Source organism: Malurus melanocephalus, unplaced genomic scaffold (genome assembly GCF_030028575.1).
Source record: "Malurus melanocephalus ecotype Western Australia unplaced genomic scaffold, MMel_1.1 scaffold_2, whole genome shotgun sequence".
NCBI classification, from domain to species: domain Eukaryota; kingdom Metazoa; phylum Chordata; class Aves; order Passeriformes; family Maluridae; genus Malurus; species Malurus melanocephalus.
Genome location: NW_026623234.1, coordinates 7,768,607 through 7,796,324, shown reverse-complemented (window position 1 = coordinate 7,796,324; position 27,718 = coordinate 7,768,607). Strand labels below are relative to the sequence as shown.

The window sequence follows — 27,718 nt, the reverse complement described above, 5'->3', positions numbered from 1 at the left end:
TTACTTATGCTTATTTTAATATTGTGTCTATATTCAACAGATCCTATTTGCAATCTGGTCAATTTTAACTTTTTCCTGCAAAGTAGATCATTCCTTCTAGTTTTGGGAGGGGGTTTGTTTGTTTTGTTGGTTTTTTTTTTTTTTTTTTTTTTTTTTTTTTTTTTTTTTTTTTTGGTGAGGTCTTGTGCTTATGGTGGTTTGTTTGTTTGTTTTCCTTTTAGTTCTACTTTTAATAGCTTTCTTCTCATGGAGGAAAAGGGAGGAGATAAAGAACTGATAAGCTGTCGCCAATCCCATTTGCTTTGGATGTATTCTGTTCTGAAACAAATGGGAGCACAGAAATCAAGAAGAAGCTTTGAGAAATTTCAGAGCTAAGATAATGATTTTCCTCTTCTTTCTAGATGAAGCTTGGAAACCTGCTGGTGCCGCATATGTTTGCAGACCTTTTTCCCTGAGTCCAGGTCTGCTTGCATTGTGTGTCTGTGTGTAGAGCACTGAGCAGTGCTGTGCGTAGTGACTCTTCTGTTTGCAAAGCCTGTTTGTGTGTGTGTCCTGAAGCCGTTGGGACATCAAGCTTTGATTTGAGCTTTAAGGGTCATCATAGGACATTTGGTGTTAAAGACACAATATTTATCTTGCTGCTCTTCTCCTGGAGGGACCAGAGAATCGTGTTCCTGTCTTGGGGAGGGTGTCGTSTCGTGTCTGGGGAGGGTGGGTACCAGGCATCAGGGCACCTTGTACACCTTCTCACAGTCCTCAGCCTGGTTGAGCAAAATCTCCAGCAGTGACTGAGGGGTTCTTGTGGAGCAGGGCTCCGCCCTTGGGAGAGCAGTACCTGCTTTTGCTTGAAGTAGGAATTAAAAAAATAAATCCAACTACATGAGGATTGTGGTCCTAGCTGTTAAAATTACAGAACCAAGTGATCTCCCCTTGGCAGACATATTTCAGCATTCATCCAGTGTTTTTCTTTATGCAGCTGAGGTTGCCTGCAGAGGAGGACATGCTCTCATACAGGCAGAATGCTAAAGGAAGACTTTTTGTGCTGGGCAGAGTGGATGTACTCTCAAAATACCAAGTATATTAAATGTTGCTGGGTGGTCTGTATTGACCATCACTTCTGTAGCATGAATGCTTAATGTGCTATAAATGGGACAAAGAGCCAYCATTTCATACCTGAATGCTGTCAGTACTGCTGAGCAAAGATGTGAGTTGTSAGCTAGGGTGGAGCAGGTGCCCTAGTGTAAGGGGGAGTTTGTGAAGCCCTTTGGGTCTGCAGGAGACACTRCTGGTCTTTCTGGCAGTGCTGTTTGCTTGCGTGAGAAGAACCCTGATCAGACAGGTGTGATCCTGGATCCTTCTTCAGTTTAGTGCAGTCTTACACAGTTGCAATCTACTTGAACAAAACAAGCACCATCTTGTGTAACTATGTAAACCATAAACTTTTTTGGCAAGGCAGGTGTGGCATCTTCAGTGTCTGGAAAGCACCGAACATGCTGTGTGGGCTCCCTACTGTAATCCAAATTACAAATGCTAAAAGGGCTTTGATTTTTTTCTTCTTCTTTTTTTTTTTTTTTGTAATAACGTGGTTCTTGGCGTAATTTGGGTAGGCAAGAACTTCACAGACTACATTGGGGTGCTCTGCATGTTTCCTCAGGCCCTCATAATTAATCAATGTCGAGTTGTTTCTCTGTCTGTGAGGAGGCACCCAAGGAAAACTCTTCCACAGCCTTAAGTTTAACTTGTTTGTTAGCCCTAAGAGCAACCAACCTTCTATTCTTTAGAGATGCCTATTCTGGAAGAAGGGATGTTCTTGATGCACAAGCCCTCTCTACACTAAATACTTTGATACAGGCTGCAGAAGGCTTAAGTGAGTTTTCATGATGCAAGATGACTTTCAATAAGTTGGGTAATATGGTTTGATGCTGAGAACTAGTATTCTAGATTTTTTGTTGAACCTCTAAATAACTCAGATCTGTGGAACTCAGCTTCTGACAATGAATTTGCAAAAAGTTTCATGCTAGTAGCTCAAGCCCTCAGTTTTGATAAATGGGAGATTTTTGTGTGCCTTCTAAACCCGAATGGCTCCTGTGTTGAACTGAATATTTAATTGCTGCATGTGTCCCATACTGTCCTGTCAGGGAGCTCTGCTTTGAAAGTCTGTTTATGCATAGAGACAACTGAAAAGCCTTGTGAGTCTTGCAGGGTCTCTGACATGACACACTCAGAGGAGGCTTCAGCACCTTCAGTCTGTTGCTTTTTGCTGTATGTTTATATTCACTACTGATCTTTGCATTTTGGGGGCTACAGAAAGATGTTACTGTAGCCAGTGCAATTCCAAACTAAGTTGTGATAGTTCAACCCCTGAAAAGAAAAAATCTGGTCCAGCTTTACAGTGTTTTTATAGTCTAGTCCAGGTCTCTATAAACCATTTAAAATTGCCTTCAGGTTTAAATTTTCCAATTTCCCATTTGGAGCAGGTGTTGCCAGGTTATAGAATGTGTTGCAGAAAAGGAACAAAAACATTTCAAATACACTGTGCTGTAACAAATATGTCAAGTCTGTGACAGATGAGATTTTAAAAAAAGTTTGCTCCACCAAAAGTAAAACGAATCCAAACCTTGCTTACTTTTCCCAGCTGTCAGGTTTAAATAGGGGTTTAGTAATGCATTAGTCTTTGAAAGATCCAGCAGTACAGTATGAAAATATGAAACTTATCAATTGTTTTCAATTTAATTCGGGAGAGAAGGGGGGTAAGATTTTTTAAAATAAAAAAAAACAAAACACCAACAACCAAATTTCGGAGATGCATGTTCTTGGAGTGGTTAAAAACCAACCCAAACTAGGCTTCAGGCAATGTTTTTTCAACAGCTTTAACCTCAAAGCACAGAGTAGACAGCTTTGTAGGAAACTGTAACACCAAGGTGATTATGGCAATGACTCACACTTCCCTGTAAGGCATCCAGCTATCAACACACTTGGAGAGTTGTGGCTTTGTGCATGCAGGCAGGGTGTCAGTCAGTGCCCGTTTGCCAGCCAGCTCTGAACTGCTGAGCTCAGAACTACTTTGACAGAGASCTGGGATGTCAGTGTGCTAGAGAGCAGCAGCTCTGGTGCCCCCAGGCTTGCAAGAGGCTGTAGGAATGGGAGGTAGGGAAGGGGAAGTGCAAGGCGGGTTTGACTTCCCTTTTCTTTGCTAATCCTCATGGAACTTGTTTGAAGAGTTMCCTGAAATCTTCCTGGGAGCAGGTGGTTGGATTTGGGTAATAATTAAAGKTCTGGCAAGCCATTAAGTGGGGTAGTATGTGAAGAGAAAAGAATTGCTACTGTCATGCCTTGCCAAAAATTTATGCAAGTGGTTATGGAAAGATAACCATCAGTTTGCATCCTCAGGAAGACAGTATGAAGTTGGGAAAGAGACCTTTGTGTCCCTATAGGCAGCTCAGAGTAGAGCTGAGGGTACAAGCAGTAAACTACTGCCAGATGTTGGGATTTGCAGGGAACAAGCAGACAGAAGATGGGGTTGCATTACATTGTGGATTTCCCCATCACCAAAAATAAAGCAGAACTCCAAGGAAAACGGTAGTGATCACGATATGGAGGAAGTGGCCTGGGTGAGCAGTTGGAAGGTTGGGATTGTTCAGATTGCAGGAGACTGACAAGGAGTGTCATGTTTGTACAAAGTGGGTTGCATCCTAATGGAATGCTCAGGAAGAAGAGGTATGCAAAAAGATTATATAAACTCAAACTTCTGAAAGGAAATAGGTTTTCACATAGTGTGCMATTCGATTGTGGGATGCATTGAAGATGATTGCCAGCTGTGCTGGACGTCATCAGGAACAAACAAAAAGTATCTTTGGAAGTGCGCAGGTATACCCTTGCAGGTGGTRTTCTCTGATACAAATAATGCTTTCAAAAACAACACTGGTGATATAAAACTGGTCACATGCATGACTCAAACTACCAAGGCCAATCTTGATCTGGATTCCTCTGTCTTTGGTGATAAGTTTTTTGTGTCACTGACTAAAATTGTCTGGTACCGGGTACCAGTAAAATTGTCTGGTACTGTTTGTGGTGCAGCACTGGGCAGGCTGGGCTCTTGTGACTCAGTATTGCCCTTCCCGTGTGGGTTGTGTTTGGCTTTGCACATCTTACTTTTTTAGAGGTGAGGCAGAGTGAGTAATGTTTCTATTTTATTAAAGAAAATGGAATGGCAAAGACCATTAATTTTTTTAAGTATGTACGTGTTTCATTTAAAGTTCCCTTCAGGCAAAATCAGCTTTGGTAGGCAGCTTAAAATGCATTACAGTCATATTGTTGTTGTCATAAAGAAAAATATGCACCATGCTCTCTTTTGGGAAACAGAACAAAACCTCTATTTTTTTTCTCCCTCCTTTTTTCATTTCTTTCAGTTTTTAATAAGTGACCGTGACAGAGACCCTCAGTGTAACCTGCATTGCTCCAGGTCCCAGTCCAAACCCCTGTGTGCCTCTGATGGCAGAACATACGAGTCCATGTGCGACTACCAGAGAGCCAAATGCCGTGAGCMGGGTCTGACCGTGACACATCGTGGCCGGTGCAAAGGTAGGTGGATTTCAAATGCCTCTGAGAGGAGAAATGGGAGCCCTACCTCGTAGGAAACTGAATTCTTAGTCCCTTAAGTTTAGTACCATGTTTGGAGAGTAATCTGATTTGGAATTGTGCATTTCTGCAAGCATGGACGTCTGAGTCTTGGTTTAGGCTACAGAGTAAAAGCTGACTTTTGAATTACCAATGCAAGAAGGCAAAGGAGCCACAGGCATCACTGGCAAAAGGCTGAAATACGTGTCTGCAGACAGAAACAACTGGCCCATGGAAGTATAAAACCAAATCCTGAAAGCAGGCTTCTTCCTTTCAACCTGTGCTGATGAGGAACTGAGATACCTTTGACTGATAGGAAGATACTTTGACTGATGCACACTAGATCTTGATTCCCTTTTCAGACATACACAGCCTTTCTGTGCTAAGCTAACTAAGAAGACAGTGCATGTAAGGCTTTACATGGCTTTCTTTTTTTTTTTGCCTGTTTGCTGTTACACATCTCCTTAGAAGTGTGAGTACTGTCCCTCAATTCAGCTCTTCAGCATTGTCTGAAGATGAGGTTGAAACTTTAAAAAWGGTGTCTTGTCACACAAATGGTTTGCCGTGAAGTGAAAAATAAAGTGGAGTTCATTTCCTGAAAGCCCAATTGACTCAGATGCTACAGGTGTTTTTAGCAATTGATTCAAGTGAGAGGAGAAACTCATTAAAATCCAGGTGAAAGAATAAATAAACATTCATTTAAGTCTGGAATTTGTTTATGAAGGCTTTTTTACTGTTGTAAAAATGTATCTTTGTTAGAATTACTTGATATAAAATGGAAATAACTATTCAGTGTATTGACAGGCTTTATAGTTTAGCTGAGTTATGAGCATGACTTCAAATGTTGTTCTCTTTTAAACCATTTCTCATTGGAAAAAAGCTTACTTGTCTGATTGTTTTGTTTGTTTTTCACCACTGCTGGGTTGGTTTATGGCAGCTTCTCACATAAATAGATCGAGGCCTTTGAATTGGGCTGCTTTCTGAGTATTGGAAACCCAGAAGCTTTCTTCCCAGGGCGTAGGAAACACTTGGATTGTCCTTGCAAGTGATGCATTTTTGAGTATTGCAATATGAAGTGTTAGMGTGTGAATCTTGTTCTTGGTTTCATCCCTTGAGTGGAGTGGCTTAGATAAGCAACTCCGTGGCTGATACTGCCGTATAAACTGGCACTGTTCAGTTGCTGAAAAMACAAGATCTGAAATGCATCCATATACTAAAATGTCTGTTTCTGGAAACTGACAAAATTTGCTTGCCAAACTACATGGCCTACTGCATGTTGTGATTGCAGAGTCCCTAAGAAGTAACTGAGACTTTCTTGTCTTAGACACAGGTAAAGTACACTTTCKTCCTGCTCTCTGATGCAACTGAAATGTTTAGGTGAAACTAATTTCATTCTCCTTTCCTTTTCCCTCACACCCTGTGTTACTAAACAGTAGCTAAYAACCTGGGAGTGTTTGTAAACTGCAAGCATTGCATTTAACCCACTTAACACTCCCATCARTCCCGGTGAAGTAGGAATATTCTTTTAACTATCACATGCAAATTTAACCTTGCTGTTAATTTCCATATGTGCTGCTATTGAAAGGTATTTTGTTTTTCTAGCTGCATTAGGATCATGACCTCTGGTGCATAAAGATCACAGTTGTTGGCAAATCCGGGCRATTGTGAGACAGCTGTGCTGAGCTGCAGGCTGTTGGCCAGGTCTGTTTTGTGGACTTGCAAAAAGGAAGATATTGCCAACAGTGTTCCAGCACCTTGTACTGCAGCAGGGCACCCTAAACAGCCTCCATTTCTCCTCCATGACAGGTGCTCTACAGGAAAGTTCCCGTGGAACTGTAAGGAATCCCATGGGTCATGGAGCTCTGTCAGTTGTGGTAGACAGTGTATCCAAGAATTTGCCCTCATGGAATGGGAACTTTTAACTTCACTCTCCGAAGGGGGAAAGGAAACAGGCAACTGAACTAAGTAAAAGAGAAAGTATATTGTGGACAGCAAGTCATAGTTCTGCACCCCAGATTACCATAGGCTTCCAGTGTATATGCTGATGACTTGAACTGTGCTTGTGCCAAGGAAAACAGAATGGTTTCCATAGTGAGAACAGAACCTTTTTGATTCAACTTTAAGCTCTGTTCTCTCTCAAGAAACTAAGGACCTTTAGGATGAAATCTTGCCAGCCCTTTGGGAGCTATAACCCTTATTTCAGCTCTTGTTCATTGCTAGCTTCCTCACGTGCTTTGCAGTTAAATTCCTTCAGTGCTGAATTATCAGAACTCCTGCCAAATCCTCACTCACACATCACAAAGAGTTAAAAGTCAGGAGTATCTTCAAGTGATCAAATTATGGCATCCCTGACAAATGGAGCCTCATTGATGAGATTCTGGAGAAAAGTTCCAGATGGTATAGCTGTGTCTAAAATACATAGCCAAGCAATCCTACCTGAATCTTTTCTCAGGATGCATCATAAAATCTGATGTTAAGTAGGAGTTATACCTCAAAACATTGCAGGGGTTAAGGACAAATTCTTGTTAATTTGGACAGCTTTCCAAGAGTAATTTTTTTCTGGGATTGTTATATTGGTGTGTGTCTGTAGCTTAGAACAGATTTATTTTCTAGGAACTTGTTTGGCTTATTTAATTACAATGTGGAAGTGTTCAAAAAAAGATCCCTTTAGATTTATCAATTAGTATAATAAGTCTGCTGGTACAGAATAATTTGTTCATCGATCACAAGTCAGTGTGTAGAGTGAACCTGTCTGTAAGTTACTGGTGGAAATTTTAAGACCTTTGGCCTTTCTCCTGGGACACAGGAAATGAACACAGCTTTTGCTTAATGTGGTAGAAAGGCAGGTCTCCTTCTGTCTGATAGGTTATTTGAAGATAATCTCCTCCACCTACTATTTTCATTGGACAGGATGATGTTTTGAAATCACTTTTAGTCTGCTTGCTAGATCCATGTGTTTTGTCTTTTGAATTTGCTTTATTCTCCCTTGACTGTGAGTAAGAATGTCCTTCCTTGGCAGCAGTTAGAAAAATCTAAAATGTCACTTTCAATCACTTYGCAAATTTAGGCATGTTTCTTGTCATGCTCTGAATAAATTAGGGAAATTGTATGTGGCTATCAAAAAAGGAACAAAGTGCATTGGCATGAAAGGAAGACAAGAAGGTAATCAGGAGCAGTCAGCATGGATGGGGAAGTCATGCTTAACCAACCAGATTGCCTTCCATGATGGGACAACTGGCGGGAGAGATGAGGGAGGAGTAATGGGTCTTGTCCACCTACACTCAGGGGAGGCTTTTGACACTGTCCCTCGTTATACCCTCACAGGCAAGCTCAGGAGTACAGGCTGGACATGTGGACAGTGAGGTGATTTGAGAGTTGTCTGAATGCCAGGTCTCGGGGGATTAGGATCAATGGTACAGAGTCTTGTTGGAGGCTTGTCACTAGTGATGTCCCCCAAAGTTTAGTGGTGGGTCCAGTATAATTTAATTTGTTCATCAGTGCTTGGGTGAAGGGACAGATGCCTCTTCAGCAAGTTTGTTGATGACACAAAAGTGGGAGGGCTGTGGAACTCTTCTGAATGATCTGAGGGGTGGGGAGAGTGGAACCTTTTGAAATTCARTGAAGTATGGGGTTCTGCATCTGGGGAAGAATAACCCCCTGCACCAGCACAGGCTGGGGGCAGACCTGCTGGGAAGCAGCTCTGTGGAGAGGGACCTGGGAGTCCTGTTGGACAGCAGTCTGTTCATGAGCCAGCAGTGCCCTTGTGGCCAAGAAGGCCCAAGGTGTCCTGGGGTCCAGGTGTGTAGGACTTGACCCAAATGAAGTGGAAAACAGTGGGGAGAGCAAATAATGATTGATATCCTGTACAACAGATGGGCMAGTTTTTGTAGTTTGCTTAAATTCTGTTTTGCTTGTTTTATGCAAATACACAGGTAAGAGTAAATGGTTATGAACCTGCTGACTTGAGTGTAGCTGAACTTCTTCATGCCTGAKGGACACCTGGCCTGTATGTGAGACAGTTACCTAATGGAACTGGAAATAGTTAAAAAGCTGCTTGGATCAATTTTTGCTCTTTGAACTTTGGATACAAACATAGGAGAGTTAAAATTAAATAGCTTTAATAGATTTCAGTGGTTGCATTGTATTGATTTGCTGCTAGTGTTATGTGGATCCTGGAGATGTTTTACTTTGTGTTATTAGGAGAGCTTGGGTCTTTGTACCACGTTGTTGTGCAGTGTCAATACTGCCTCTGCCTGTTGAAGAGAGGATGTTGGAATTCTTGGAGCCTCTTCAGGAGTGCACTGTGTATATTCTGAGGGACACGGTGGTCTTGTTTGAATAAACTGTTCATGGATAAGATCAGCCATGGTAACTAGCCAACTTCATTGCAAAATCCAAAATTATGTGCACCTGCATTGTGCTGATTAGGCCAGGAATGTCAAAAACATCACTTGTAGTTAACAATCTCCTGGTTGCCAGCTGCCAGCTTGAGAATTAATTTTCTTTAAAAGGCAGCTTTCTGAGCTACAGTAAATTTGTCTCAAGTTTGAAGATATTTAAAGTAAAATGAAGCAGGTCTGCTTTCAAAAGAAGTTATGCTGTTTTGGTTTTTCACCTAATGTAATGGAGGGAAGAATGTCCAATTCAGTCTGCWTGAACCATGAAACTGGAACGCATTAATGCCATTCTGGTTTATAAACATGGTGTTCAATATTGCAGAGAACATTTCTAAAAACAGGGAAGAAAGTGCTGAAACGCTTGGGTAAGCTGTTGAAATGCAGAATAGGGTATATGAAACTACAATCATAAGATCAGGCTTTAGTAAAATTTGTAATGCATCTTACTTGGGGTGAGCTATTTGGCAGGTACTTTTTAAACACTTGGCACTTATGTAATATTTTACATTTTCTAATTAACAAAGCAAAAATAGCAAGGTGAAGTCATCCCACTGAAATCACATGTTGTTGCAAACATTATAAAAATACCAGCCTGTGGAGTGAGGAAGAGAAGGATTGACAGTCCTTTTAAAAACAAACTGGTAAATGTTGATTTTAAAGGCAGTGTTTTTACTGGAACTGAGCTGTGGAAGACAGACAAAAAAGATAGCAATATGCACGCACCTCTACACCTAATGTGGTATGTAGGTGTTTGTTCCAAATCAAGTCTGTAAAAGGACTGGCATGACCTTTGGAAATCAGTGAGGGAGGATGGGAGAAGTAACCAGTCCTGAGTGTCTTGTGAGCAGTAGAAAAATTGTCTGTCTTCTCTGTACTTCAGCAGCAATTTGTGAAGAGTCACCACTTGAGCCAAGGATTGATTTGCAAAAGATGCTGCAACAACAATGAACTCTTAAAYGCTGTGGTGTAGTGTTGCTGTGCTATGAAGTGTGCTCTGCTGAGTGGGAGTAGAGTTCAATCTGTAAAGGCCACTTYGAATTGCCAGGAGGGACATGGTAGCCTTAGCAGTAGTGTGTTTTTATTATCTTCTCCTTAAATTAAGGGCTTGATCTTGTGTGTGTTTCTCTGTTCATTAGACAAATTGGACAGAGAYCTGGGTTAGTTTCCCTTCTGCCTGGGTTCCTAAAGTATTTGTACTGCAGGAGATATCACAGAATGTTTGCTTCTACCAGCCCTGTGCTGAAGCATCTAGTTTCAGTCATGTAGTTGTGAGTGTGCCAGCACTACAGCAGATACTATGTGGAAGTGCTTTATAATTCTATTTTATGTTCAGGAGAGGAGCTAGAAATGCCTGTCTGCAGTCTTGTATCCTCAAATGCAGAGACTAGAAAACACTTTTATTTGGGAACTTCTGGTTTGATTGTCATGTAAGAAATTCACACCTGTTTTGTTCTTGCAAGTGCACATCTGCATAATCTCCTCTGATTTGTTTTGCTACTTGTCTCTGGTGAAGCAGAAGTTGAAAGTGTTTTTGCTTCAAGTAGCTAGTCAAGTAGCTAGCTATGAAAAAGAAAGTGCAGGCACACCATCTGGGTTTGTAGTATGTCCTCTGTCAAGCCAAGCAAGATTAGACTCTTAAGCTTGAGCAGGAGATCTGCAGGTGATAGTTGTTCCAGTTAACAGCACTGCCAGGGCTTCCTTTTTAGCTGAAAGAGTGTGCACACGTTTGGGAAGATCAGTTGGCAGGACTGTGTTCCACTGGAGATGTGCAAACAAGATCTGATCATTTGGTCATGCAAGCGAAAAGGAAAGCAGACGAAAAGGAAATTCCATGTCAGAGCTTACTGATAATTGAAAAAAAAAACCACAGTGTAAATTTTATTCAAGTCTTTTTATTCTGTAACAATTTCACGCTTTTTATACAGGTGTGTAAAACATCTACCTGAGATCAAAGCTCTGTGTGCTTTGGTATTGTGCAAACACCCAACAAACAAATTAGTCTAAAGATGAGTAACATAGGATCAAAAGTGACATGAGGTCACAGGAGGTTGAGGTCACCAACTTGTAGTCACTCAGTGGTCAGTAGCAGAACTGATACAGGTMCTGTTGCTTTCTAACCCAGTGTCTAAGCAATGGCATCTGTACTGTATAATATTGCTATGAGTCATTCTTTTTCCAAAGAGAAGGGTTTGATTTTTGTAATTTCAGAAGCCTTGTGAAATCCTTCTTGGGAAGTAATGTGATATGTTTAAAATGAAACTGTGTTGGCAAACTGGAAACTTAATCTCTGGAGTAATCAGTTGTGTAAATGAAGTGCTCAGCTCGAAAACTTTGGTCAATGCCTTTATGAAAACTATTTACAGCACTGTCAGTGATTTCTRTATCTAGAGATATTAGGTGGAAGTTGCTTCTTTTGCCATGCAGTGTGAATTCAATTGGTCTAACAATCCAGACTGACTTTCTCATTTAATGCTGGTATTAGTGATTCTGTTGTCAAAGTTCATGATCTGTGAAATGGAATGTGATCTTCATGGATMCAGCTTGTAGTTTGCTTGTCAAGGTTCATATTTGTCTTTAGGATCACGAGTGCTAACTCCATATCTACCTTGTCAACATACAGGTAATGGCCCTTTRTGCTCTATATTTATTTGTTTGGGAGGGTTTTCCCTTTTCAGCTGTGTGGTGCATCTGGTAGTTTTTGGAAGGGCCAAACGGTGTTTGTGATGTGAGTTTTGCTTTTCTCTTTGTAGATGCTGGCCAAAGTAAGTGTCGATTAGAGAGAGCTCAAGCGCTGGAACAGGCAAAGAAGCCGCAGGAAGCAGTCTTCATCCCAGAATGCAATGAGGATGGATCATTCATGCAGGTAAAATTCCTATTTACKTCCTTCAGACCAGCTTCAGGTGTCTGTGGAAGATTCAGTGTTAAGGCACAGGCCTAGTGATGATAGCAGAGTGGGTGCACACTTTACTCGGGTAAAAATTTGGAAGTTGAGGACTTCTTTAACCAAATGGAAGCTTTGATACAGTCRCATTGCCTAAAAAAACATATACACATGCAATAGCATCCAGCTCCAATACAGTACAGAAACAAATAGCATTAACCTTCAGCATTTTATGGAAACGAAAACAGTTTACAGGGGAGGTTAGTACTTCTATGAAGAGAAACTGTATGGGGAGCTGTGGCTTACATAGAGCAGGGTGGACCCAGCTGACTTTGTTACCTCTGCTTCATCTATCCCAGTAAAAAAACAATCTATTCAGCCTRTCCCTCTGCAGGGTACTTCTTGTACTATGCTCTGTTGTGATTTGAGGGTCTGGCAGAGAGAAGATAAGACTGCTTTGTTTGGATTTTTGATTCTTCACTCTTCACTTGCTGAAGTTTGCCAAAGTTCCAGGTTTACTTGGTTGTCTTACCACTAGCACATTGAGTAGTGTCCTTGTGCTGACTGAACTTGCTGCTAAAAATGGATCATGCACAGTTTCCTGACACAGTTTCATGCTGTCTGCTCAGTTTTGCATACATCTAAAAAGCCAAAACMTTGCAATCTTATGACCTCTACTTTGTGAATTCAGGTAAATTACAGAATGATTTTTGCCTTAGCTTCCATGCATCTAGTACTGCTCTAGACACCTTCTTCCTCAGAGAAATTTTAGGTACATTGGTTGTTTGCAAAGTCTTTTGAAGGTAAAAGAAATTCCAAAATAACATCAATATTGGCTTAAAAAAGATGAGAGAGGCGGAGAGGTTTGGGTTTGGTTCAAACATTTTGTGATGCCTGGGGGAATAGAAGATTTTTTTTTTTTTTATGATAACCCATCAAAAATTTTATTCCCCTCCTCAGCCTTACCCTCCCATTATCTGCTGTGTGGGAGTGTTTTTGTTTTGTTTTTGTTTTTTGATGGTGAAGTGGAAAAAGTTTTATTCATCCTGMAAACTTTACATGCTTCCTTGGAGCAGCATTGTATTTCTGTACAGTGTGGACCATCATGGGAAGGTTGGGGTAAGAGAAGATGGCTGCAGTTTCTTGCAGTTTAAGGGCGCTTTCAATTGTTGAAATTTGATTTTGTGTAGAGCTGCTCAGATTGTGTTGGCACTAGAGGGGAATATTTATAAAACCTAGCACAGTGGGCCAACATGGAATAAAGTGTTCCATGTTGAACTTTGCAGYTCAAGAAAAACGGGGTATAAAAGGTGACTCTGAAATGTCTATCATCTCTCCATCAACCTTTTAGAGAGTAAAGTTGGTGAAATTTTTATCCTTATAACTGGACTGATGGTATAGTTGATAAAGCTTTGTTTCAAACGGGTTTATTTTGAAGGTTGGTGCCAGTGTCTGGATTGTGGAGCAATTGCTGGACTTTTCCCTCACATTCCTTAGCCAGTGTTGGTTGTCAGTTGAGTGGCAGCATGAAACTGCTTATGAAACTTGTGTGTTGGCAGTTGGCAGCCAAGTGATATTCCACATTCTTCCTCCRTTCAGTTCTATCTGTGAACACTGAAGTGCTTTTGTTTTACCTGGCATGATGAAGGAAGGCTCTGATCTCTTTGTATCTGGAATTAACTGAAATTCATATCATTCCTTGGATCAAAAAAATACCTTACGTTCCACATACCTCATGAACCAGCTTCATCAGTTCTATTGCGGCATTTGAGGTAATTGTCCCTGCATAAGATTTAAGTGAAAAATAATGTCCAAGAAAGCTAACTAGTTTCAACCTTTAGCTTCTGGTTGAAATGAATTAAATTTTGATTTTTAGAAGTATGTATAAAAATTAAAATTTTGGTGAACAATCTAAACAAGTTTTGCTTCCAGCAACTCATGAATAGATCTCACCTGGTAGAGGTATTTTAGATACTGAATCTCTTGAGCAGAGAATTGGTGCTGCTGGGTTCTGCTCCATAGGGAGGCTATGTTCTTGAAGTCCCTAAAGTCTTGCTGAGGTCAGCTCTGGTCTGTTGTTAGTTTATTGTGGTTCACTATCCAGAGTGTTGCTCTGTCTAGTCTCCATAATCTCAGTTGGGAAGTCTACAAGAGAAATGGCATCTCTCAATGAAGTTTCTAGGAAATATCCACTGTGCTCTTCAACATGGAATCCCCATCCCAAAAAGAGTATAAGCAGATGCACGTGTTTCAGGGTATATGCTCTGTATGTGGAACTGGCTAGGGAGACTTTTTCAACAACTTCCCCCTTTCTTTCTGTGTAACTGTTTTTGAAAGAGTGTTTTATGTAGAAGAAAAATTCTGATCAGAGAAGAAACAGATGCATGCATATATTTAGAATATCAAGTGACTGAATTGTTACAGCATTCATTCAAGATGTAGATGACTTGCTTTCAGATCATCTTGCTGAGCCTACTGAATGCAGAGGTGTTTAGGCCCAAATCATTGTCCTTGACATCAGACTTCATGAGTCTGATTTTTTTTTTAAATCTAATTAATTAATTTTTTGAAATTTTTGTGGGACTGAAAAACAAGAGCAGTACAGATGTGGGAGAATTTGGTAGTAGTAACTATGTTCAGAGAACCTGCTTGGCCTTAATCAGTTTGAGCTGTTGATTTTGTAGTGCATCGTAATTCTCTTGATTAGAAGCTAAATTGCAGTCACTATGGGTAAACCCTGAAAGTGGGGCTGTTCCTCTGAAAGCAGCTCAAGTTTGTCCTTTCCAGCTCCTGGAATTGTACCCAGTTCAATAGTGAATTTGGGGCTGGATCCATTGCAGATTGGATGAGGCTGTGGGATGGTGATGAGAGCACAGCTCCTCTGCTGCTCTGTGAGCCACAGCGTGTGCCACACAGGCAGCGGCTTCAGCAGGGAGACCGTGCTCAYCTTACCCTCTCCAGCTTCCCTGCAGGGTTGGCTCTGCCACAGTTAGATAGATGTGGGAACAAGCCTGAAAGGGAGGAAGCCCTAAAGTCAAAGACCTTATTTTGGCATGCATTTAAATGCTGTCTTAGAGAGACATCATGCATTGTSTTAAACATTTGTATGATCGGTCTGGTTTTCATTGTCTGTGAAATTTAGACCAGAAGCAGTGTTGCCACTGATTCTGCTGCTCAGCTGATCAGTTTTCCAGTCTTCCTATGCATGACTAGGTATAATGGGGTTTGTGTACTGCATCAAGTGGGGCAAGCACTTGTCAATTCACTGGTTGTCATAACTGTTTCTATGCACCACATGCTGCTTCCCTTATTGTTGAATATGTGTATTGCAAAGATCTTATCACATYCCTTTTTTGTGCCACTTAGACATCTAAAAATGTGAAATGGATTTGCACCATGAAGAGGTGGTGGCACTGCAAGCATGATGGGATGACTGTAAAGGAAAGCAGACTTGATTAATTCCTTTGGAATTGCTATGTCTAATATTTCAGTCTATGTGGGGAATATTGCTTCCTATAAGAAAACCTCTCTATACTTAGCCCACAGTAATAYAAGCAGGCAGATAAAATTCGAGTTATTCAAAACATAAGAATATTTGTTGGATATGAGTAATTTGATTAATTGTAGAAAACTGAGGTCAAGTACTATTGTGCAAAATTGAATATGACTAAAAGCAGTTTCTGTTCCCAAGACTTTTGCCTTTTTGCTGTTATGCTGTATTTTGCATAAATGCCATTCCTTTTCCTTGCTGCACTTAACCTGCTGTGATCTTTCTTCATAAACAACAGGCACTAGTGGGTAATCTGCACACTTTGTTTTGCTGCCTAGTGCCATTGGGCTTGTTGCCATGGGCTGAGGGAGACTCGCATTCTTCATAGTTTTCCCCCAAGCAGTTTTTCAGAAAAGGTTGCTGAGATTTCAAATGGGATCTGTTTCAGACAGATTAATATGTACATGAATAATGTTAATCCTGCCTTGGGGGTATAGTTYTGTGGGACTTTGTGGTATGTCTTGCTATTTGCTGCCACCTTCCACTGTCTTGTTGTGGTTTCTTTTCCTCACAAGTCTGCATACAAGTGTCGGCGGGCAAGTCTTCTTGGAGAGTTTCTCTGAGTTTAGGGTTCTTAAAATCTGGCTCTGGGTGCAGTTATGATGCAGCACAGAGATTTCTCTTAAAGCAAGTGCATCATTCAAACCTGTCACCTTACGACAAGATCAGTGAGTGGGCTGTCAGAGCAGTTCTCCATTATCAGATAGCTTCCAGAGCACTCCCACATCTGACAATATAAGTTTGCTTGGAAAAGTGATCTGTGTTAGGGTCCATACCAATAGTTTCCCTCCACACTATGCTGATGCACATGTAAAGTTCTGTTTTCTCCCAAGTTCCACAAAAAGCCCTTTCTAAAGATGTGGGGAATCCTTTAAGCCTTCAGTGTAACTTCAAGTCTGCTCCTCTGTATTGGCTAGAGTAGTGTGATGCTGGGCAGAATTACAGACAMACTTCTTAAAACAGCAAGGTACTGTGTAGACGTGTCCCACATTCCCTGGATGCTGTCTATTRTTCCATTATCCAGTGCTCATATTCCAGCAATACTAAACTCTCAAGGACTTAACCTCTCCTTTCAGAAGACAAGAACACAGTCTATTTTGCTGGATTAAAGAAACTGTTTATAAAGTATCTTGGTTTTAATTGGTAGGTGGTTCTGGATTTTTTTTTTTTTTAGAAGACATCCCTCCTCTAAAATWTTGTGGTTGTAGCTCTCTATGAGTACTGCTCTGCAGGTTGGTCCATTTGCTTTCTTCCTGCATCTTTTATTGTGTTTCTCATTTGTATTTTGTTCTAAAGATAACCCATGAATAAATAAGGAGGTAAGAACTTTGRTTATTTGTGGTATTTCTTCAAAGAAGTACTAGTTGAGGGAGCAAAGGAACATGTTTTYAAAATGGGAGTAGGCATTCTTAAAGAAAGTTAATATGCAAGATCATTCTTAACTTCAAAGTGTCACATTCTGTGTCAGAAGCAAAATGCCTCTCTTGGGGACCCTTCTCCAGAACTAAAAATAGTGTATGTGTCAGCGTGTGTGATGGGAATGCCCTTGATCGTGACTAATATTCTTTTACTTCAGGTAATTTCTTTCCCAGGTTATATGAATAATGAAATTTCTGTGGAGCAAACATTTCTTGAACAATGCATAGACTTGAGGGAAGTGGGTGCTGCATAAAGCCCTGGTGGGTATATTTGCACAACATCATTTGTGAAGAATTAAATGTGACTGGAGAACAGAAAAAAGTGACAAAAATTATTTAAGGGGCTGCAGTCCCAAAGAAGCTTAAATACAAGATGCAGACTGAGTCGTATCTCCCTAAAATTCCCTATAAATGTAGGACAGGCTTCTGACAATAATCATCTGACTCTTAATATAGCAAAAAGTACGGGAAGATCCAGGGTCTAAGCAATAGAGCAGGACAGGCGCAATAGAGCAGAACAGAGGCACCTCCATTCAGAGTTAAGATAAAKAACCATCAGGTCAATGTGCTGGTTGTGCACGTGTACACTAACTTGTGTTCAGAGGGCTTTCTAGCTGCTCTCAATGGCTTGAACGAAGGAAAGACTCAATTAAAGGAGTGCTGTGCGATGCTGGCTTCTGCTGCCTGGGTCAGACTAGATGACCTACTGGTTTGGAGCTATTTATTTAGCTGTTTTTACAGTGTTTACAAGGAGCACCTGGGTGCAGCCAGGATTTGGAGCCTTACCTTGTGCCACACGTGCAGTCGGTAGCTCTGCTGCCGCCCTTACCCTCAGCAGTGCCACYCAAAAACTGCATGTGTTTTTTCATTTGTCATACACGTATAGCTTTGAATRCAGAAGGAATGTTCATCCCTTCTCATCTCTACCCTCCATTGTGGAAGGAGCCAGGAAATGTTTGTTTGATCTGTGATGGGWTGGGAATGGGTTGCTAAACTTTTCATTTGAACAGCAGTGAGAGGCTAGTCTGAGYGTTGCTCTTGCTTGCTTACTCCAGTGCATGTTCAAGGTGCTCTCAAGCCTCTTACAGCAATCTATTTCTTTCTGTAACTCCATGGAAAATGGTTTTGACCATCACAGAATTGCTGCTTTGCCTCTGTTTTCTCTGTCATATATGTGCATTCACTTTCTCTCTCACTCCCAGTTTATATTTGAGTAACAACCCCTTGATCCTCCTTTGTTAGACAGCTACAAAGGATTCTGCTTGCTTGTTTAGAAGCTTTGGGCTACTTTGGGAATTTGATTCTGGCATTGCCAGTGACATACTGAAGGAAACCAAAGAATGGCCTCTTTTTCCCCTCAGGAGCTAAAACAGAGTGATCTACCAGTGACTGCTCTTTTAATGTTTGCATGTTGGAAGGAATATTATGAGAGCCTGTATTTGATCGTATGGCCAGTATATTGGCTGCTGTTTGATTTCACATATAGTAATGGCAGGGTGAAATAGAGAAGCTGCTGCTATGCTTTTAATTTGGAGAGTGGTGATGGAGCATTTTTTCTTGGGTTTGTCCCTCATGCTTTTCACCCTTCAGTTGAGACACAGGTGAGATGTCCTATCTCTCCATGAAAAATGGGAACAATGCCCTTCTGCATGATTAGGGATTTGGCTGCTTGCAATGCGTTACAATGCAATTGGAATTTTTTTAATGTAGATATTAATGGTAATCTGTTGAAGACCTCAAACAATTTACAGATTTTATTTGTCTGATTTCCTGTTATGTAATTTATACCTGTCCAACAGCTGGACATAGAATTTGATATCCCAACATACAATCATGTGCATTTCTAGCAGTAGCAGGGACTCTGTAGCTGCAGTTTGGTTAACACCCAAGTCTGTTAAGTATGTAAGATTGTATTTTAGTATATAAGATTGTATTTCTGTTGCCTCTATGCTTAGCTTTAGAAGACTGAAAGCCAAAAAACTCAAACACRCTTTTTCTAACATGTATTTTGATAGTCAAGATTAATTGAATGACTGAAGGTTAGATYTGTGCAGTAAACATCTGTCATGCTTGCATAGTTACTCTTCTGATTATAACAGTGTTTAAAATTTCACTGCTTTGGRAGTAGAATTAGAATGAGGTTGAATTTTGGGTTGACAGTTGAAATTTTATTTAGAAGTAAAAGCTCAAACATAAGATAAATGGGAAATTTTAAATTAAACCCTCACATTTTGGAGATTCTTTACTGTAGGCACTCTGAAATAGTTGACATTTTACATTTGTTTAYACACAGTGCTTAGAAATGGTGCTAGATCAGCCATTGCCTTTACATTTGTCATACCAGTTCTGTGTAACTGATGAGGAATATACCTTTTCCCCCAGTCTTTAAGCTGCAAACTCTAGGGCTGTAGCCCACTTGTTAGGACACCTAAAAATGCTGAGACTTGATGAAGTGTAACGGCAAAAGGTAGTGTGTCTCAAAGTGAAGACATTCAGGAAAAACAACTGCACTGATTTCTGAGGTTTCTGAAGTGTCCATTCTTCGTGGGTAGCTGTCTGGCCTTTAGGATAAAGGCTGAGATTTAATTGCAGTTGTCTGTTGTAGGGAAGTCCTTTGGTGCCACAGTAAAACATGTGGTTGTGGTTGTTGTGAAAGTTCTATCAGTCTCAGATTTTTTTTGTCTTCCTTTTTTTAATGGCAGCATGGGGGAAAAAAGGGTCATGGGATACCAATCCGAGGAAGACTAGCATTCCTTAGCCTAGTTATTTACAAAATTACTTCACTTTTAAGGATGTAATGTGCTTGGCTTGCATGAATGAGTGTATGTAATTGGTAGCTCTCCACTGAGGCAAGTTGCATACTCTTAGTTAATACATCTATCCTAAATATATGTAAATACATCTTTTTTTACTACTCTGCCATGTACTTTGTTATTTTTCTGAAGGCTTGGCTAAAGGACTGTCAAGTGACTAATACTTGAATTTTTTATATGCTGGGTACACATGGAATGGGCTTGCCCTATGAATTCAAGACCCTATCCTGGAATTTAGCTTTATCCCTTGGTAGGATTTTTACAATTAATGCTCAGATGTCAAGACAGCTTCTTGTGCTGTTGGGAATGCGCTTTTGTGTGTGTGTGTGTGTGTGAACAGCAAAGGTGAAGTCTAAACACAAACCCAAGCAGTTCCATCCCATTTGTTTTGAGTTTCAATTGATTAGATTGAGCAATAATAAATATTTTCTAACTTGATTATTGCTAATTATAGTCATAGTGCTTTCGAGTAATTTGCAGTCAACTTTGTGATGTATTGAGAGAAGAAAAATGAAACTGCAAATAGCAGTGACAGTGACTGCAGTAACATGGGTACATGAGATTACTGTTGATTTTGGCTACTAAAAGTAAATGCTTGAGGCAAAATGATTGATTTGCACTTTAGTAAAACCCAAGATAAACAAGTAAAACCCAAGATAAACACAACGTACTGTGTTATAATTGCTCTTAGATCATGTTTTATGTGATATTCAAAGCCTTTTAAAAAAACTGTCATTAAATCTCCGAACAAACTTTGCTACCTTAGGGCATTGAAGCCAGCTGTCAGYGAGGGGGAACGACTGGTTTAGCTCTGAAGGATCGCTAATGAGGGGAGCAGCAAAAACACCCCATCACTCTTCTCTTCTGTGTGAAGAGGACTGGAATGGGAAATTGGTTCCAATGGACTTGTTTGGAAAAAGAGAGAATGGACCGAATTAATTTTACAAGTAAAATAAAGGCAGTTTCTGAAGTGGTCTYATTCTGTGGCTTTTTTTCATAAATATATTGAAGGAGCCATCTCTGTAGTAACATAGGCACATCTGTACCATTTCAAGATACTGATGTGCACATTTAGCCACAGCTGAAAGTATGTTTGCTAGAAAGGATTTTGGGACCTGTTAGTATTTACACAGATGCCTGTACAATGATAATTTACTTTTATCTCAAAGATGTCAAARGCATCCTGARTTTCATCCAAATGCTGGYTAYTCTGAAAGCTGAGGCAAAGGCTATCATTAGATTTGTTAGGCTGAATGAARCTCTACTGTTGCTGGATTAATATCTGCATAGATGTTACTAAYATCAGTCTGCTACGACTTACCTATTCTCACTTAAGAGGTTCTATATCKGAATTAGTAATTTTGGTGTCTTTCTTTGGTGAAGGAAGGAACTGGGCAACTCTAGATGTTCAGTTCAGAAGCACAGCTCTAAAGTCAATCAAGATGAATTTCGTATTGTGTACCTTTTGGCTCATTAGAACCTTCATCAAGTGTTCTTAAGTCCATGTCAATGTATCAGGAGCATGTTGGATCTTGCTCCTGCTGWGTAGTTTGACATAGTAATAGAATAGGGCTTAAATCTATCTGCAGAAGGTTTGTTAACATAGTAAGTCAGTATTGTGTTTTTACAGCCATGTTTACTGAACAMAATGCTTTTGAAATCCTACAGATGCTGCTCTCAAGCAGTGGCTATGCAATTTGGGACAGGGTGGGCTTACCATAACCTAGCTGGGATGCCATTGGACAACTTTTTAATAGTAAACAGTAAGTGGGATATAGCAGAGCATGGAATGAGCTGAGATACAACTGCTCCATCCTCCARCTAAAGATTTCTCAGATGATTACTTGTAACTTCTTTTGCCTCCTGAATTTCAGCTACAGGAGTTGGAGCAGGAGAAGTAACATTTCTTTAGGTGGGRGGGCGGGTGGTGAGGGAAGAAAAGGTAATGATATCAAAGGTAATCTTCTGTRAGACCTCCTTGCTCTGAAGCATGTTTGTGGTTAATCTGGGTTGGGACTTCCAGTAAGATGTGAATTGTAGTAAAAGTGGTTGGTGATAGAGTGATAGAGAAATGAAATGCCTGCTCTTTGTTTTATTAAACAGGTGCAGTGCCATACCTACACTGGATACTGCTGGTGTGTGACACCTGATGGCAAGCCTATTAGCGGCTCTTCTGTACAGAACAAAACTCCTGTATGTTCAGGTACTGTGGGAGTGGCTTCAGCAAATACTAATTTTATGACCAAAGAGGGTTGGGGTGAATGCATCCTGTTGAGAGAACCTGATCTTTTCAGGTGACTGGCCAATTTATCCCACTTAACRCTGCAGTTTGGCATGTCCACCCTGCAGTTAGGATGTCCACTTCTGCGAGGCTTGGTGAGRAAAACCACTAAGGTAACAACCTGTKGTAGCCAAGGCAAGAGTCARTGTTGCTGTGTGCACCAAAACCAAAATTTGTTGAACAGATGGGATAACTTTTTTCCATGATCTGTATTTCAAAGAAATGTTTTTTGGGCTGCATTTTGTGGGTCATRGAGTAATTTTTTGTACAGAGTGATTTCAGTTAATTAGTGAAGGTGGTTCTGTGCGAAGCTGTCAGTTTCTGGTGTCCTACTGTTGTAATGAATTTGAATCTTTTGACCATGTTCCTGAGTTTAGGATCCCTGTGTTTGTGTCATGGGGTGGGCAGCACATGGGCTTTGCAGCACAGCTGGTCCAGACCTAGCTGTTACTCATGTTTATTAAGTGATGTGTTTCTGGGTGCTCAGCCTGACATTACTTTGTCGCTCTGTGGTTTATTGAGACTAAATCCACAATTTTCTTTAAAAAGGAGTAATGCTGGTTTTCTTTCTTCTCCCACCATTCAGTATGGTAGCCCATAGCTCAAGTGGAATGAGGCTGACCTCTAGATTTTCACATGGCCCTGATCAGTGGTGGTTTGGCTTTTTGAGCTCCGGTCAACAGTGCTGCTGTGACAACACCACAGAAGATGCAGGGAGGGGGAAGTCATTCTGTGCTAGAATTGTGCTGCCCTTCTCACTTTTCTCTCTCCCCCCCCAAAAAAAAAAAAAAAAATTAAAAAAGAAAGACAAGGCAGTAAGCATAGGAGTGTGTTTCTGACTTGTTCAGTGATACTACGTAAGCTGCTGTGTCTGGCTTCAAGCTTTGCAGTCCACACCTCAGGGGTGTTAAACATATTTCTCCTCTCACACCTTGCAGCATTTGCCCTTTAGCTGGGAGCATGACAGCCATCAAACCACTGGGTTTTTGAATTTTTCTCACCTTATCTGGTGTCCTCTTGGCTGTATGGTGTTCCGTGGTAATAAGCAAATGTAAATGACTTGCATGAGGGTTTGAATGAGTGGGTGAGCTGTCTTGAGAATTAGTGAGCCAATGCTCCTCGAGGAGATGCTTGGTTTTTCACAGGCATGTGGAAAGAAAAAGCTRTTAATATCCTATTTAGATGAAATGTTATAGTAACTTGGCTTAAACCTTTAGAATATGATTTTATGACAGCATTTCCAGTTTATCATTTTGGTMGGGCATGTTTCAGAGTTTTACTGATCTACTCAGTGAGTCTTGTGCTGTTTACAAAATTGTGTTGCAGAAAAGTCATGTTGTATTGTAGGACACAGATGTAAGGCATATGATGACTAATCCTGAGTTTGTGCTTACTACTTGTAATTCAGCTGTAGATCTGTGATGAACTGATCTGCAARTGAAAGTGCCTGGGCAATAGAATTTACCTTCAGAGTTTGTCTTGATCAGATTCTTGGGCCTGTCAGAGCTGCCTTCTTTAGAACTGACTTTTGATCCATGTTTCCTGATTGTTCAATAATCACTGGAACTGTTTTGTAATGGTGCATGGAAGAATCAAAGAATTGGTTTCCTGTGAATAAAAAAAAATTACTGTGAATTTAAAAAAAAAAGGCTTGTCATATATTTTAAATATAATTTGGTAAGGGATTTATTTGAAARGCTTTTATTACCTGTTCAAGTTTTAGTAGGAAACTGTGATGAAGCACTAAAGCAGAATGCAGAACAAGCATCATATAGACTGTGTGAAGATMTGAGTTATACTAAACAACCCAAGATGTGTCCTATTCAAGTACATGCTGGATCTTATCCAGTGTCCCATTTCAAACAGGGGATRTTCAGGGATTGGTTGAAATCCATTTTCTGCAAATTGTCCCACTTAATCCCTTTCCTTCAGAATACTATGCTTGCATTCCCTGCACACTCTCCCCATCTGTTTTTGATTTGTTCTTCCTGACATTTGCAAACGAAAGTAATGACTCTTATTGATCTTTCCTTCTTGCCCTTGGATTTATTCCAAGTTTCTTACTAGCGTGCTGCTCTGTTGAGGTCTTTCAAATCACTAGATTCAGCTACTAAAGATTTCTTGTTTACCCTCATCYACATTTAATATCTTAACGCATGAAACTTCCTTATGCTTTTCACATTGGTTGAAGCCACAGGCTCTGAGTCCTAAATGGYGCTGTTGACAAGTAAAATAGATGCTTTATGCGTTGAGATATTGACTGTATTAATGTGACATCATATGATCTGTGTTTATTGTGCAGCATGTAAATTRATGTCATTTTTTTTCTTCTTTTCTTTTTCTCTCCTTTAGGTTCTGTAACTGATAAACCATCAAGCCAGGGTAATTCAGGAAGGAAAGGTGAGTGGAGTCCTGTGCTTCAACAAGTTTTGTAATATCTGCTGCCCAGCCAAGTCYCTTAAGAACATGGGTTCCTGACAAGCTCAGGGTGCAGGGGTGGATGTGCCATTGGAGCTTTCCTTCAGGRGGAGGAATAAGGTGACTGTTCTGTTCCCTGTGGAGTAGAAAAGGGTGCACTCTGCTCTGTGCTCCTCAGCTGAGTTGAAGAACAAGAAAGCCAAACTTCCCAAAGGAGTGGCTGGCCCAGAATAACCTCTGCTTGTTCACCTTGAAGTAACRTACTGAGCATTTCTCAGTAAAATCCCGAGAGATTAGGACGGCTGTCAGTATGACTAGTACTCCAGGAAACAGGAGTGCCGATGTTGGGTTGTGGCTTTGTGTGCATTGAAAGGTGGGGTTTTTCTAACAGTGTATAAAACCCTCTGGCCAGCTGGAGCAGCACTGGAATAAATCTTAGCTGTGCTTGGAAACCTCACAGACATTGATTCTTCTTCTTTATGCTCCTGCCTTCACTCCTTGCCTCTCCTGAGCCATGCAGTAGATGGGTCATTGTTCTTCTGTGAGTATTCATAGCTCTTCCCTACGTCCTCTGGTTTGCATTCACTGAAATGGTTTTGGGAGGGTTGACCACTGAAGTATCCATTGAGTAGCAGTCAAATTTGTCTTTAGGCCTTTTCCGTAYCCTAATTTTCAGCCTTTCTTCCCTCTAGCCCCAATTCAGAGTCAACTTTTGAGTTTGTCTCCTTACTCCAGGAAAACGGTGCTGAATGCATCCTCACTTCTGCTGGTGAGGCTGAATGCTGTTTCCTGGCAGATGTTCCTATTTTGATAACTGAATCAGGCTTTTTAGTCCTAACTCTCTAAACCAGTTATTCCTGACACTTCAAAACCCAGGAAAATACTGACTTTGATGCCAATACTTTAATTTGAGGAGCATCTTCCTCACTGGAAACGTCAAATCAAGTCCTGAAAGCACTTGATAGGATTTAGATTGCTCTGTTCAGAGCAGTGATACATTTTGAGCATATCTGCTCTCCAGTCTACTGCTTGTGTTCAATAGCTTAGTAAAAGTAAGGAGAAGAAAGAAAGGGAAAGCTACTTAGTTGAGACTGAATGCTGAAGCCTGTTTCTTATTTTAGGTAAGGATGTGTCTCTTTAAACCTGTAATTATGCATTAATGTATAATTGGCACCTGAACACATTCTTATAATTCTGTTAATGCAATCATTGCCAGTGTAGCCGGAAGTACAAGCAAATCAAATAGTTCTTGAAATCTGCATTATTTTTGAGTTATTTGTAGGCTTTTTTACCTGGGTAGTCCTGGTCCATTGTTCTAGCATTGAAAGCAGATGACACTGGATTTCATACGAAACGGGAGCAAAAGGGGAAGACATCTGAACTTGTTTTTTCTTCTTCACTCCCTTAATTAACTCAGAGGTTGGAACGCGCAAAAAGAGAACTGTAAATGGTGTGAATTAATTTAAAATTTGTAATATAAATTGATTCTCCTTGGTGCTGCCTGTGGCATTCTGTTTCAAGAATGGTGTGCTTGGTCACGTGGCTGCAGAGATATCCTGTGCAGTAGCTGTCAAAGGGGAAACGTTTCCCTTTGGGCCAGCATGCTTCAAGCAGTCATGTAAACTTCCTGTCCCCTTCTGTTCTGAATCTGTTCATATCTGCTGGAAACCCACACACAAGCAAGTCTGGCCCTATTCCATCATGTTAGAAAAAATACTTACAAGCAGCTATTAAATGGGTCTTTTAAATTCAAGAGGGCTTTTAGAAGCTGTAATAATTTGGTTTAAAATTTGATGGACATAGCATTACTTTTTCATCTAGTGATGAAAGCGGCCAATCTAAAAATGCGTTTGTCTTTCTTATCAGTGTTTTTTCTTGTTACCTTGATTCAAAGTTTCAGTATCAGTTCCTGCTGTTAGGAAGCTGGAATCAAGAACAGCCTGGCTTTCTTGAARCAAGGTGGTTGCTGCAGGTCTGGCTTCTCTGAAGACTGATGGCTGGCCAGCATGCACATAACATCTGTTCTTGCTGAGTGTTCAGACACTTTTTACAAAGGTTGCCCTTTGCAAGTTGACAAAAAGGGCAGGATGAGGAGGGGTCCAACAGGAACTGGGTCAGTGATGACCCTTCTCCTCTAGAGGCAGAACCTGGAAACTTGTGGTATCTCTTTGGGCAACTGCCATCAGATTTGGGAGCTTTTGGAATTTTCCCATTACACAGCAGACTCCTCCCTCTCTTTATCCCTGAGTGAGGGTCTTATGATCAAAGAGCATTATCTGGCACAGAGCAGAGTAGGTACTCTGAGGAAGGAAAAGAATAGCTAAGACTCTCAAAAGTGATTTCTTTTGTCTCATTCATACAGGAATGTAAAAAATGAGCTAATAAACTTTGTGCCTTTCAAGTGTTCAGGGCAGGAGGGTGGAGGCTACTCTGCCTTAAGAAACAGTGTAGGTGGGTAGGCTTATGCAACTGGGTAATAAATTAAGACTTTACTGGCATATTAGCTGTCCTTTAGGAGAGGCAAATTAATGTTGGAAGGAGAAGAAGGCTGGTTATTGGTAATAACTCTTCCTCCAAATCTTCTGCCCTCTTTTCCTTCCTGTTTAGCTTTAGTTTCTGGGCCTCAGTAGGTATGGTGGAGTACCAGAAGATGTGATGTAACATACAATTCCACTCACAGGCTCTCTCACTACTGATGAGAAGAAAACAAAATGGCTTTGTATTCATGTGGCTTGGCATGTAGTTCCAGAAATGGCTCTGTGGAGCTTTGTCCAGAGAACAAGCAAGCATGCTGGCAAGAGATAACTTTTTTTTTTTTTTTTTAAAATTCCATGCTCTGTTTATCCATATTTACATTGCTGCTGTTGCTGTATAATGCAATGCCAGTTACTCAAACAGTTTGCCCCATAAGGTAATTTAAATCAAATTAAATTGGCACTAAACATAAAACTATAACATACACCATATTGATTTGTTCTGTGTCTGAGAACCATTCAGTTGCTGGAATGCAGAGCAGACCTGGGCCTGGGGAATGGAGGCATGTTTCCATAAGGTGGAATGSAAACCCAGGCTCTTCAGACCATGCTGGTTTGTGACGTTGCAGCTCAGACATTTTCCACTGACCTTTYTATGCTGAATTTGTCCTGCAAGTGAAAAACATGTTCCCAAGACCTTTGCTAAGGAATGCAATTATTCTTCTGTGAGACTGGGATATCCAGAACCTACAGATTTCTGTTGCTGTCTCTTTTTTTGTTATTCTGACTTGTTCTTTGTATAGTTCCTTTCTCAAAAGGAGCTTCTGCATTAATTTGCTCCAGTTGCTGCTTAGTTGGAAAGGCCTGAG

At 40.6% G+C, this 27,718-nt stretch overlaps 1 protein-coding gene across 4 annotated transcripts in view; it reads left to right on the top strand.

Moving 5' to 3' along the window:
• Positions 1–27,718, top strand: part of SMOC1 (SPARC related modular calcium binding 1) — a 126,791-nt gene that overhangs the window by 36,879 nt on the left and 62,194 nt on the right. For all 4 annotated transcript variants that reach the window (XM_057366990.1, XM_057366981.1, XM_057366973.1 and 1 more), the window contains exons 2-5: positions 4,410–4,581; positions 11,765–11,877; positions 21,780–21,879; positions 24,310–24,357. In XM_057366990.1, the coding sequence (XP_057222973.1) occupies positions 4,410–4,581; positions 11,765–11,877; positions 21,780–21,879; positions 24,310–24,357 (433 nt within the window). The remainder of the gene's footprint in view (positions 1–4,409; positions 4,582–11,764; positions 11,878–21,779; positions 21,880–24,309; positions 24,358–27,718) is intronic.